Genomic DNA, 12,815 nt, shown 5'->3' on the forward strand with positions numbered 1-12,815 from the left:
TGCCCATCTTGAACTTGTCAGTGTAATCATACTAGTGTCAGTTACTGTATAAATTTACTAAGTATTAGTATGGCTTATTTACTGTAATACTACTGTGCATTGCCGTCATTGGTATGCATTGAACTTTAGGCCCAAAACCACTATTTCGGCGCAATTGGTCAAAAATCGTGTCGCTTATGTTCCTACTCACCTAGGAGAGATAAAAAGCTCTTTCAAAATGCCCCTGTGATTTTATGTGATGCCAAGGGACATATAAACAAAAACTGAAATCATTTCGAAGGCGAAATTATACCAATAAGCCATTGGTGGAGGGTTAAGTTCGGCCAACAGGCTTAAAAGTGCATGTCGCCAACGATGATTTTTTATGTTTTCTCAACTTTGTGGGAAAATATGAGCATACATGTAAAGAGGAAGCTTACTCACGGTTGCAGAAAAGTGGCTTAAGGTTCTATGAAAACCTAACACAACTTTTTAAACTAACCATTCTTTATCAACAAAATAACTGATGGAAATGTGTCGCCAGATCCGCTGAAACATACGTTACCATCTTTGTACTGCCAATCTGGTTATGCTATTACAGTGAGTACTACACAATTGTATTGTTTTTCTGACCAAAAGGGGTGTAAGTTTATGTTAAAAGATATTTCATCACTCAGCTTCAAAAGACATGAGACTGCTAATCTCGCAAATATAGATTTTAAAAAGGTAGATTTAAGAGAAGTAACATATGTTACCATCTTTGTAAAAAGTATGAAGGTGCATGGCTCTGAATGATTGTTCTAGAGTTGAGACTAATGGAGTAGATTGTCGTCATACCCATGGGTGGCAAAAGATTCATTATTATGTTGCTAACTTATACGATTTAATCCACAAGTGTAACATACGTGATGTAACTTACGTTACCACCAAATGACAGAAAGCTTAATTACACCATTAATTACCACCTAAATGTACATTTCTCGAATCTGTGCCGTCGATTTGAGGTCATGGGATAGCTCAGCAACTTCTTTCAATGGCATCTTGAGCATTGGCAGCGCGTAAAATACCTTTACATGATGTGTTGAAAAACTGAGTAAGTATTTGATTGTTGGAAATGTGTTGTTGTTTTTCATAGAATCATGCTTTACTTCTGTTTATTGTGTCTTTATTAAGTCAGTATATTCCACCGTAAAAATCCAGTTATTGCTTTGCTGTACAGGTTTATTCTTTTGAAATAAATCACTCAATTTATTACGTAACGTATGTTTCAAATTTTGGTAACGTAAGTTTCAAGATGTTGTCATGTTGATAACAGACAATCCACAGAAAAGCCCATTTAATTTGAGACAATTTAATTGTTGCAGTTATGATGCTGATGAGTTTCTCCGTCAAAACATATCAAATTCATTTACAGCTGTATGTTCTTGTTTGTTAGGAGGATGCAGTAAAAGGGGACATAATCATAGTATCTTTGAAAAAAAAAATCGTTTGGTGGGCGTTGATGTTCAACTTGGCTTTAATGATGTCATATTCCAGGTATAAACAATGAATTTAACATTGTTTTAAGAAAATTCAATGAATAGCTAATAAACTTAGGGATTACGCAGATCTCTACTTCAAAACTATTGGATCAGGTCCCTGCATTAATATAGTAACGTAAGTTTCTAGTTTTGGTAACGTAAGTTTCATCAATTCATGTCATTGAAAAAGGATATTTTAGAGAATGTGCGTGGATAAAAATAACATTTAATTGTTCTAGAACTATAGTTGAAGGAATTCCATAGGGAAATAAGTCTTTTCAATTATATTTATCTTCGGTTATCATAAATCAATATGGTGACTTACTACTACCTGACTATTTTTAACGGAGAAAATTAACTCAAATTTGTGTCGCTATATCGTTGATGATCTCAAAGTGAAGAAAAACACACTTTGAATGAAGAAAAGGTAACAAAAATACATGTGCATTAAAGAAATGCAATTTTAACTATTACTGAGTGTACCATCATAGATCAGGCCTACATGATAATAATAATGCTAATAATAATTATAGTGATGTATGTTTCAGTAAGATATATGTTTAAGACATCAACATTTTTTGTTCTTCCTTCTCGTTGAAGTTAATGCAGTTGCAATGGGGAAGAGCAGTGCTGAGATTAAAACCCCATATATAGGGAACGTATAAGCTGCAATCAGATTGGCGAAAAATCATATCTCTAAGCAAAGATTCAAGAAAAAAAATGTACCCGTCGCGTAGTTGACAAAAAAAAAAGAAGCAAAGTCACGCATCTTTTTTTTTTTTTATTTACCCTACCAGGGTAAGTATAGGGGAGGGGGTTCGAGGTCCCCCGCCCCTTTGCCAGCAGTCAAAATATAAACAAAAGGAAATAAAAAGAAAAAATGAATCGCAGAATCCTCCTCCCCAGTTTGAAATAAACAAATAAAAAAACATGAAATTGGGCTTGTACTGGCAGCATAGAATTAAGCTGAAGCCTTTCTTTATATTTCTTCAATTTTCTTTTCTTTCTTTTTTTTTCTTGCTTGTCAGTCGATGAAACCCGGTAAAAGAAATGAAACAAAAGAAAAAATGGCACGGGAGCTTTTATTTTTCTCCCTGTCAGGTGATTAAAACTGGAAGAAGTAGACTTTTTCTAATTCTGACCCCATCCCCCTCCCCATGAAAATTCTACTTACGGGCCTGCCTGTAATCATTATCAGTACCTTTGTTGTGCATGTATAGCAACTTGTCCTTTCACTTTTCTTTTGAAAGATTCAAAAACATTTTTCCATGCAGGAGACAAAGATACGGCAAGAATTATTAATGCAAGACTTGTTATTCTTGTTATCCTTGTGGATTATACTGTCTTATGCATACATAACAAGGACAATCGAGTACATCATTTCACTAATGACAATTTCATTCATCCTACCCAGTATTGTGCTAATGCAACTATGTAATTTGACGTTGTTTCATCGACCTCATTTGCCATAGTCAACTTAGTAAAGTGGTCATTTATTTAATTAACAAAGAACATTTCTTGGTTCCTTCTGTCCCTATCTCTTGTTTACCGAGTTCAGAAATTTCAAATACAAGCAATACGGCATTATTGTTCATTATGAAGCACTTTAATAGAGTAACCATCTCGTTTCTACCGTTTCTTGTTTCATACAGGTGTTAAAAATTTTGTGAATACTATTGTATTGCAACTGCTATTTTCAAACTGTTCCTGCATAGAATAACTGTTGCGACAGCAAAGTTATGGAGTCTGTAAAGTTATGGATTCGAAACATATCTTTCAACAGCATGAAGTGACAGCTGAAGATAACAAGTTACAAGACATCAATATGAAGATAACACGTTACAAGACGTCAAGCATACGAAAACTTCCATTATGATAAAATTGAAGTGAAACCTACGTTACCCACCACTCGTTTTATATTACACGTACATCATGACAATATTTTCGTCCGTGAAGGCACGTGAAAGCATGTTCCCAACTCTTATCATTTCAATGCCATAAATTCATAAGTATGAAGCCAATTGTCTTCAAAATATCAACAGTAACGGATTAATGTTCTACTCCAGAGTTTATACGCGGACATGTTATAAAGTCTTGCAGTTTTACAACTATTTCAATTGTAATTTTTGAGAATTGTATCACCATGATATTGCGACATCTTGATATAATATACGTTCACTTAGAGTTGACGAGAAATTAATTTAAGAATATATACCAAAACCAAAAAGAAAAAGTACCAAAATCAGTTGCACATGTAGTAGTATTATCTTTGTAACTTACGTTACATTAACGTGAAACATACGTTACGTGGAATCTGACGAATATATTTTTGCGCATATAGATTCACATGTTTCATCGATGATACTCAAGAATTGGCTGGCAATTTGGGACTGATAAATGTTGAAAATATTTTCTGAAGAAAGTCTGACATCAAATTATCAAGAAAACAAATGAACATTACATGAAATAAGATTTAACACAGTAGGACATGCTGTGTTCAGTATAGCATACAGGTCATTTGCCATCCTTCCCATCTGCAGGCAGCATTTACAAACATGGCAGCCGATGGTATACTTCACATCTGACGCATAATTATCTCAATCATAGACTGTAGTCACCAATCTTAAAGCATTTGAAATAGAATGACATTGGTAACGTATGTTACATGATGAAATCTACGCCCTATGAAAGAAATTATCACACCACAAAAATAAAGCAAGATTGTGTGTTCATATTTTTCAACTGCAAACTTGAATATTTGTGTCATGGATTGGTATAAAAATTAAACCTATTCTAAAAACTTTAATTTTCGCGTTTTGCGATTGTCCAATTGTGCCGAAATAGTGGTTTTGGGCCTTTAGAACCCCCTAGATAGACAATACCCCTGCCTATCCCACCACAGCATTTAAATTATTCTCAAGTGGGATAAATTAAAGTAGATTTTACATAGTTGTGCCAACCAGCAATGCAGCATGACCAGTGGTCTAGTTCTAGTCTCATCATGACCGATCATAATCATCGCAAAGAGCAGGGTGTTTAACCCGGTGAAGTGGTTCCACCTCTCATCCAACTGGACCCCATGGAAGACCAGCTTCATAGCTGAATATGGGCTATCCAGCCATCTTCTCAGATGGAAATGAACAAACAAACAAACAATCAGACGTGGCTGTGAGTGTGAGCTGTGGGACACAGTGTGAGAATAGAATAGATGTAACCGTGTTAGAATTGACTTTTTAAACCTACACTGTACACGTAACCCAAATGCAAACAGGCCAAGTTAGGCACATCTTCCATATGCTAGAACCCATGTCTTTTTGTGAAAATTGTGGAAGGAATGGATATTAGCATAATGTTTTTTATGAAAATTGTGAAAGGAATGGATATTAGCATAATTGTTGTTGCCTACTCAAAGTAGATCTACAATTGTACTCTACTGCAATTTTTTTTTTGGCCTAGGCACAAAGTTTAAAGCTTAAAGGTGACTGATGAAAAAGTCAAGTTTATCTACCTCCACCTCCCCCCACCCTACGTATTTTCCCTCTGCAACTGACACAACACTCAATACATTGTATATGATTTTCTCTTTCTTTTTCAATGCCGTCTTTTCTCTTTCCAGAGGTTGTCATATCGACATTCCCCTGTCAGTTTTGTGGTGAAGAGTTCACATCCAGCATTCTGCTTGCTCAGCACTGGCAGGACCAACACGACAGCAATCAGTCAGTTGGCGAGGGGGCAACAGTTCTACACACTGTGCTTCACGCAGTTGTTACAACAGGGTTCGTTACAGACTATACTGACCTTGCAGAGGAAAAGACCATCGCCACATCAGAGACGATTTTACTTGACGAAGAGGGCCAACAAGATGGTGAGACCAACGTGGTGATCTGTAATTATCGTGAGCATCAGACAGCTCCTCAGGCTGTCGAGCATGTCCAGACCCAGACTTCTTCGAAAAATGATCACCCTCCATTGCAGGAGGAGCGCTCAAATGGAAAGTGCGTCAAGAAATATTGCTGTGAGATATGTGGCAAGACGTACACGACATCATCAAACTTTTACAAACACTGCAGAACACACTCTGGAGCCAAATTTAAATGTGCACATTGTAATAAATCATTCACATACAAAGAGACTTTAAAAAAGCATGAGAGAATCCATGAAGGTGGCTACACGGCTGAAAGCAAGGAGGACGTTGCGACTGAATATCCATGTCCCTATTGCAACGAAAAACTGCTAGACAAGCAGGCACTAGCTATCCACCTGCGTTCTCACCCGTTTGAAAAGCCCTACAAGTGTGACATTTGCGGTTCTTCCTTCTCGCAGAAGAGTGGCCTCAGCAGGCACAAATTAATGCATTCAGGAGAAAGGTCACACAGGTGTACGATGTGCGATGCAGCTTTTGTAAAGAAAGGAAGCCTACGACTTCACATGAGAACACACTCCGCGGAGAAAGCATTTGCCTGTGATGAATGCGGCAAGAGATTCCTTCTGAAGCAGACACTGGAACAACACAGGAAAATACACATCGTCAGCGAAGCAGAGGCGCGAGTGTACAAGTGTGGAGTGTGTGGGAAAGGTTTCCGACAGCGAGCCACTCTTTGGGGTCACGAGAAAATTCACAAGAGAGCAAAGGTGCACAAGTGTAAGATTTGTGACGAGAGATATGGCACCCAGAGAGAATTGGAGAGACATGAGCGGAAACATCTTCGAGACTCAATGGAGAAGGCAAGAACAGAGAAAGGTGATGGAGACAACGCCTCGAAGAAAGCAAAACTCTTTGCCTGTGAGCACTGCGACCAAGCCTTCACCCTGCGGTCGGTTCTGCAGACGCACCTCCGCAGACACACAGGCGAAATGCCCTACTCGTGCAAGGTGTGTGGCAAGGCGTTCAGGCATCTGGCTTCTCGCCGCAGACACGAATTAGGCCACAGGGGTGAGAAGCCATTTAAGTGTGACATATGCCCCAAAGGCTTCACCAAGAAAACATACCTGGAGTGGCACGTGAAGAGATTCCATTCAGGAAGTGGAGCATCTGTCACAACAGCAAACAGTGCAATGTCAGGGAATAAATCTTATCTATGTGGAGGTGAAGTAGAAGGACAGTCAAGTTTCCCAATGCAGACAAATGAAGGAGTATCCACGCAAGTGAATTCAAAGCAGAAGAGGAGAAAGGATGCCAAGCTCAGAGCAAAGTCGGCACCAGACAACCATACCCCTCAAACCCGTAGCACTCTGTCATCAGAGCCTTGTCAAATTAATCCAGACAGCAGCAGTGGTGATACTCTTTCGATAGAAGACTGTGTGCTTTCCTGTGATGAAGCGGATAGAACCAATCGAGATGGACAATCTGTTGTCCAGATGAAGGTATCTGATCAGGAAATTATTTCACTGCGGGACATCTATCAGCTGCCAGCAAATGAGGAGTGTGTCGAGACAATGAACCTCCTGGATCATGTCATGCAGTTGGCAAATATTTCACAGTCAGACGTGGCAGGGGAGCAGCTCACGGAGACTCTTCATCCGACTCAGCTCGGTGCACTACCTGCCAACAACATCATCCCAAGTGTTGCCCAGAATGCCACTGAGGAGAGGGTTTCTGCAGATGTCAAGCAATTTGTCTGTGAGCTGTGTGGCCGCATGTACAATTCACACTCCAACCTCTTGCGGCACAAGCGGACTCACACGTCGCCCCGGCCGCATCAGTGCCCTCAATGCAGCAAGTCCTACAGTCGTAGGCCACTGCTCATGGAACACATCCAGTTTTCACACACAGTCGGGGGCAAAGTGCATCAATGTAGCTACTGTCAGCTGTGCTTTCCCAATGCCGCAAGGCTGTCTCTACATAAGAGAGTCCATACAGGTGAAAGGCCATTCAAGTGTCGAGAATGCCATAAAGCCTTCTCCGACTCGAGCAATCTATATCGGCATGAAAGAGTGCACAAGTGTGACAAATGCGATCGCAAGTTTGTGGAGAAGTCAGCCCTTCATCGCCACCTTAGGAGACATTCCCAGTCAAAGCCATTTACATGCGAACACTGCGGGAAGTCGTTTTCCCTCCGCTCAGACCTAAAGAGCCACGCCCACATCCATGTGGCAGCGGAGAATCCAAAGTGCGCCCTCTGTGGGATGGTGTTTGCCAGGCGTGTGAGCTTCAACAACCACAAGCGGTCCTCCAGGAGGCACGACTGGTCCTGTCGGATCTGCCATCAGGGATGCAGCAGTGCCTGCACCAGGAGGCAGCATGAGATCCGTGCCCACCAGTTTCTCATTGGGGAGTCCGGCTTTGCCTGTGGGATGTGTGATGTCAAGTTCAGCAGTCAACGAACTCTCATCCGCCATCTGAGGAAAAACTGTGGCATTGTAGAGTAGGAGGTCGTGAGGACTTTGAGATTTGCCATTTTTCTGCTGTGCTGTTCAGTTGGAGCCTTGTACACTTGAGTTAGAACTGTATAAGGGACACAACCAGCTGCAATAGTATTGTACACGTTTTTGTAATTTAAGAATGTGGTCTGGACTAATATACATATACTTTGCAAACACTTTTGAGTGCTACAGTGCATTCCCATGAATAGCAAACATGGTTAAGTAACAAAATTCCGCTCACAATGAAGTAAAACTTCAAGCTGTAACATTATCCTCTCTGTTTTTTATTTTTTATTTGTTCGGTTATAACGAAGTTTCAATATAACGAAAGAAAACTGCCGGTCCCAAGGACTTCGTTGTAACAGGAGTCCACTGTATGATTTTTCAAATGTTTGAAGGACTTCATTGTAACATGAGTCCACTGTATGATTTTTCGAATGTGTGAAGCTCGGTAAGGTTATCATTTGTAATCGGTCATGCGTCTATTATTTTTGAATTGGCACAAAGCCATTCCTGTTAGATATGGTAAATTAATAATACAGAGAGGTACATAACTCTACTGATTGAGTCATCAATTGCCTTTATGACAAGTTGGTTCATCTTCAGCTGACTTTCGGCTTTTTCATGATCGCTGTTTCGGCCTGTTTAACTTTGTGCAATATGAGGAGTTTTCAATATGAAAAAAAAAAAGCACAACAGTGACGACTGCCTTAGCAGAAATAAGTGCATAATGTAATATTGTTTCTCAAATTCCAGTGTGCTTAAAGGGGAAATCCAGTTCAAATGTAAGTTGGTCTGATGAGAAAGAGTAAATTATTATGAGTTCAATGGTAAAATTTTGTTCGAAATCGGATGAAAAATAGGGAAGTTTTAACATTTTGAAATTTCGGTAATTTTTGAGGAAACAGTTCTTGAACGGTCAATATGAATACGCAAATGGCAAAGTGAGCAGGTCATCCCCTCACAAATTGCCATATAGTTTGTACATAAAATTGTGAAATTTCCAGTTTTTCATTCAAACACAATTATGCCCGAGGCTCAAATCCTGGTACATTGTTTATCTAACTGATCACTATTCTGAAGTTATTAAACCAGGAATAACATGTTTCAGATTTCAATGACAGAAACATTGAATTTTTGTCATTTTTTGAACATGATCAGTGGAAAGTTGTGAGGTTATGACATGATCAGCTCACTCATTTGCATATTCATATCCACTGTACAAAAACTGTTTTGCAGAAATTAGCAACTCATCAAAATTTCATAACTTCCTTATTTTTCATCCGATTTCAGTCAAATTTTTACCTTTAAACTTGTAAGATTTTACTCGTTCCCCCTTAAGATCAAAGAAATGATATCTGTAGTGGTTGAAACAATGATATTAGTGGCTTCATGGATTCAGTTGTACTGGAAAGTAATAATGATGTGACAAGAGTTCCATAAAACTCCACAGGAACCTCAAATACCTTTCTTTTAATAAAAAAAACCACCAAACAATCAGCACTTAATTTTACTTCATTGAATAGAAAGGAATGGCTGTTGTGTGTGTACTATTCAACATTTTAATGGAAAAGTCAAGTACAATGTGTACTGGAAAAAAAACAACAATTAGACAAAACAACAACTCTCAAAATAGAAAATTTTCAGAGCTGTAACTAGGGAAGTATTGTAACTTTGTAAAAATGAGTTAATCAAAGAATGAATGCTTTTTCTGAAACTGGTAAAGAAGTGCAGAGTGACTACAGAATGTGAAGATAAAATGACTTCCTTTTTTTTAATTATGCTTTTTACAAGATAGTGTTTGCAGGCATTTCATCTTTGTGAAATGAATCTGAGTGATACCAGGCAAATTGCATGAGTTGTTTCAAAACAACAGCAAGAAGTCCTTTGCTTAGTAAAGGAAGATCGGAGAGGGAGAAAATACTGAACTGCCTCTGACATTATTTTTGCATTGATTATGATTTTTTTTTTTTAGGGTCTGAACGGTGATACAGTACATTTCTGTTATAACAAACACAGTTATAACGGAATTCCGGTTACAATGAAGTAAAAATTCAGGCCACAACATTATCCAGTCTTTGTTCTTTATGGTTTATTTGTTCAGTTATAACGAAATTTTAATATAACAAACGAAAACTGTAGGTCCCAAGGACTTTGTTATAACAGGAGTCAACTGTACTAGAGAAGATGCTGTATACCTGTGACTTGATGAATTTTGAGGTGATATATTCAGTGTGTTTGAATCAAAATATTTGAAACAGAATTACATTCGTACAGCTGTGTGTCTACCCTTTGATACCACAGTTAAGGAAAATACAGAAATTTTGTTCTGCATTATTTTACCCATCTTGAGTGTCTCAGGAAACCATAATGTATTCTGGTACAACTAAAGTTTGATGCCTTTACTGGGGAGAATATTTCCTTAGATGTGTTTATTGCTGGTGTACAATATACACCTGTAATTCAAATGATGCTCAGTGCTAGCTTATGGAGTTTGTGTATTGCAGTAAAAATGTGTGCAATTATAATTATGACAGTGTTTGTAAAACAGAGTGTGTATATGAATGTGCATTTCTGTTGGTAGTATATGTATGTGTAGGGCCTACATGTATGATGTTTTGCAATGATGTATTGTGATGAAATATGGTGTTAAAAGTTAGTGAAGCTGAGGCAGTGAACGCAACTAACGTTTGATGCCTTTTGAGGGAAAATATTTCCTTAGATGTGTTTGTTGCTGGTGTTTGATTCAAATGATGCTCAATGCTAGCGGAGTTTGTGGTGTGTGCAAGTACACGTGTATGATTATGACTGTGTTTGTAAGACAGAGGGTGTATATGAATGTATGGTATGGTATGGTATGGTATGGTTTATTAAATGAAATGTTCTCGCAGCCAAAAGGCTGAATTGCAACATTTGTTCACACAATACATAGTTGATTAAAAAAAGACAGTATTTACAATTTTCAAATCATTCATCACTATTTAAAGAATAACAATTAACATCATTTACAACATTATGATGAATGTGTGTTTCTGTTAAAATATGTATGTTTACATGGAGGATGTTCAATTGCATTAATGTATTGTGATGACAGAATCTGATGGTGTTCAAAGAAGTCAGTGAAGGCAGTGAATGCAACTCTCCATAAAGGACATTAATTTTGTCAAGATGGAACATACAGATGCACAACTTTTGTCTCGTTTTATTTCTTCTTCTACCCCCCCCCCCCCACATTTGTCTTATCACTGTCTCTTCGCATTTGTATATCATAATCCACAAACTTCTACACGTATTTATTATTTTTTTCCACCTGTTTCGACCTTTTCATCGCGCCGAGGTCACGAATAGTACTCTACATATTGATGGTGTAGCGCCCTCTCAGTCCGATATCTGATCACTCAACAGGCAGGTCTGCGTGACTTGTCGACGAACCGATAAAATAAACGGGGAAACTCAAGTCAGTGGTCTATACTGCCCTACTTTGGCAAAAGGAAGCAAGTGACATCGAGTACAAATGCTACAAATTAGGAAAATAATGTTTTTTGGTAGGCCCTTCAACATGGAAATTTGTGATGAGAAATAATCATGTCGGTATTCTTGTAAGTCATATGGTGATGCATTTATGACAATTCGAAGAAATTTGATATTCCCATGGAAACTCATTATTATGTAACTTGCTACCTTTTGCCAAAGTACTATAGATTTATAGCAAACATGAAAAATCTGGCAAAAGGAAGCATGTGACAATCATATCATGAGTGTGTTACTTGCTTCCTTTTGCCAAAGTGTTATAAATTTGAAGAGTTTGTTCGCAAAAACCGATAAGTCCATTTTTGAAGATTTTGAAGTACGGTCTCTGTCATAAAGTACAAAATAATACCTTTTAAATGATATATTGGTCACTACATGCAAAGGTAAATTTTTGAAGTTAATGTCAAAAGAAGCACATTTTTTTTTATTATTCTCCTTATTTTTCTTGACCTTTAATTGCAAATACTGTATCTCCATTTGGCAAATATGGACATCGGTTTTTGCGAACAAACCCTTTATTTGTAGCAAACATCAAAAATTGGCAAAAGGAAGCAAGTGGTGATCATAAGGATGTCACTTGCTTCCTTTTGCCGAAGTATTTTATATTGTGTGCAAATATAAATACATTGGCAAAAGGAAGCAAGTGACAATCATATCATGAGGTTGTAACTTGCTTCCTTTTTGCCAAAGTATTTCAGATTTTTAGCAAACCTGAAAAATCTGTGATCTGGCAAAAGGAAGCAAGTGACAATCATATCATGAGAATGTTACAGGTGTACTTGCTTCCTGTTGCCAAAGTATTATAGATTTGTAGCAAACATAAAAATTTGGCAAAAGTAAGCGAGTGTCAATCATATAAGGATGTTACTTGCTCCCTTTTGCCAAAGAATTTTAGATTGTGTGTAAAATATACAATGTATAAATGATTTGGCAAAGGGAAGCAAGTGACAATCATAATCATGAGGTTGTAATTTGCTTCCTTTTGCCAATTTTTTTTCATGCAATTTTGTGCACTTGCTTCCTTTTGCCATCCGAATATCTCAGAAATGGGCCCAAATTGTAACTTTTTGATTTTTCAGTTAAATAGAGCATGCCTCCAATATACCAAATCAATAGAAAAGTCAATATCCATAAAAATGTCACTTCATTGAGTATCTGAATATAAGAATGACCCAAGTCCATGGAAGGCCATTTCGAGTAAACTTAAAAAAACTTCATGTCTTTTTTATTTGTCCAATAATATTCTATTCAGCTGTGATGGGAAGGCAACATTGTATATGCAAATTAGAACATATATTATCATGACAATTAATATTTATATACATTAATTGTGGAGAGGCCAATTTGTGTGAGAGACTTTGGTCGTTCTTTGAATCATATTGACTTGGGTCGTTCTTTGAATCATAACAGGATAGGCTGCTA

At 37.8% G+C, this 12,815-nt stretch overlaps 1 protein-coding gene across 1 annotated transcript; it reads left to right on the plus strand.

The window, feature by feature from the left end:
- Positions 1 to 5,093: 5,093 nt before the first annotated feature.
- Positions 5,094 to 7,868, plus strand: LOC139743692 (uncharacterized). The gene is made up of 2 exons (XM_071654151.1): positions 5,094 to 7,230; positions 7,321 to 7,868. The coding sequence occupies exons 1-2, from the start codon at positions 5,094 to 5,096 to the stop codon at positions 7,866 to 7,868; spliced, it is 2,685 nt and encodes an 894-aa protein (XP_071510252.1).
- The last annotated feature ends 4,947 nt before the right edge of the window (positions 7,869 to 12,815 follow it).

This window comes from Diadema antillarum, unplaced genomic scaffold (assembly GCF_040938485.1).
Source record: "Diadema antillarum isolate AM-2024a unplaced genomic scaffold, OU_Dant_1.0 seq00001103_RagTag, whole genome shotgun sequence".
In the NCBI taxonomy this organism is placed as follows: Eukaryota; Metazoa; Echinodermata; class Echinoidea; order Diadematoida; family Diadematidae; genus Diadema; species Diadema antillarum.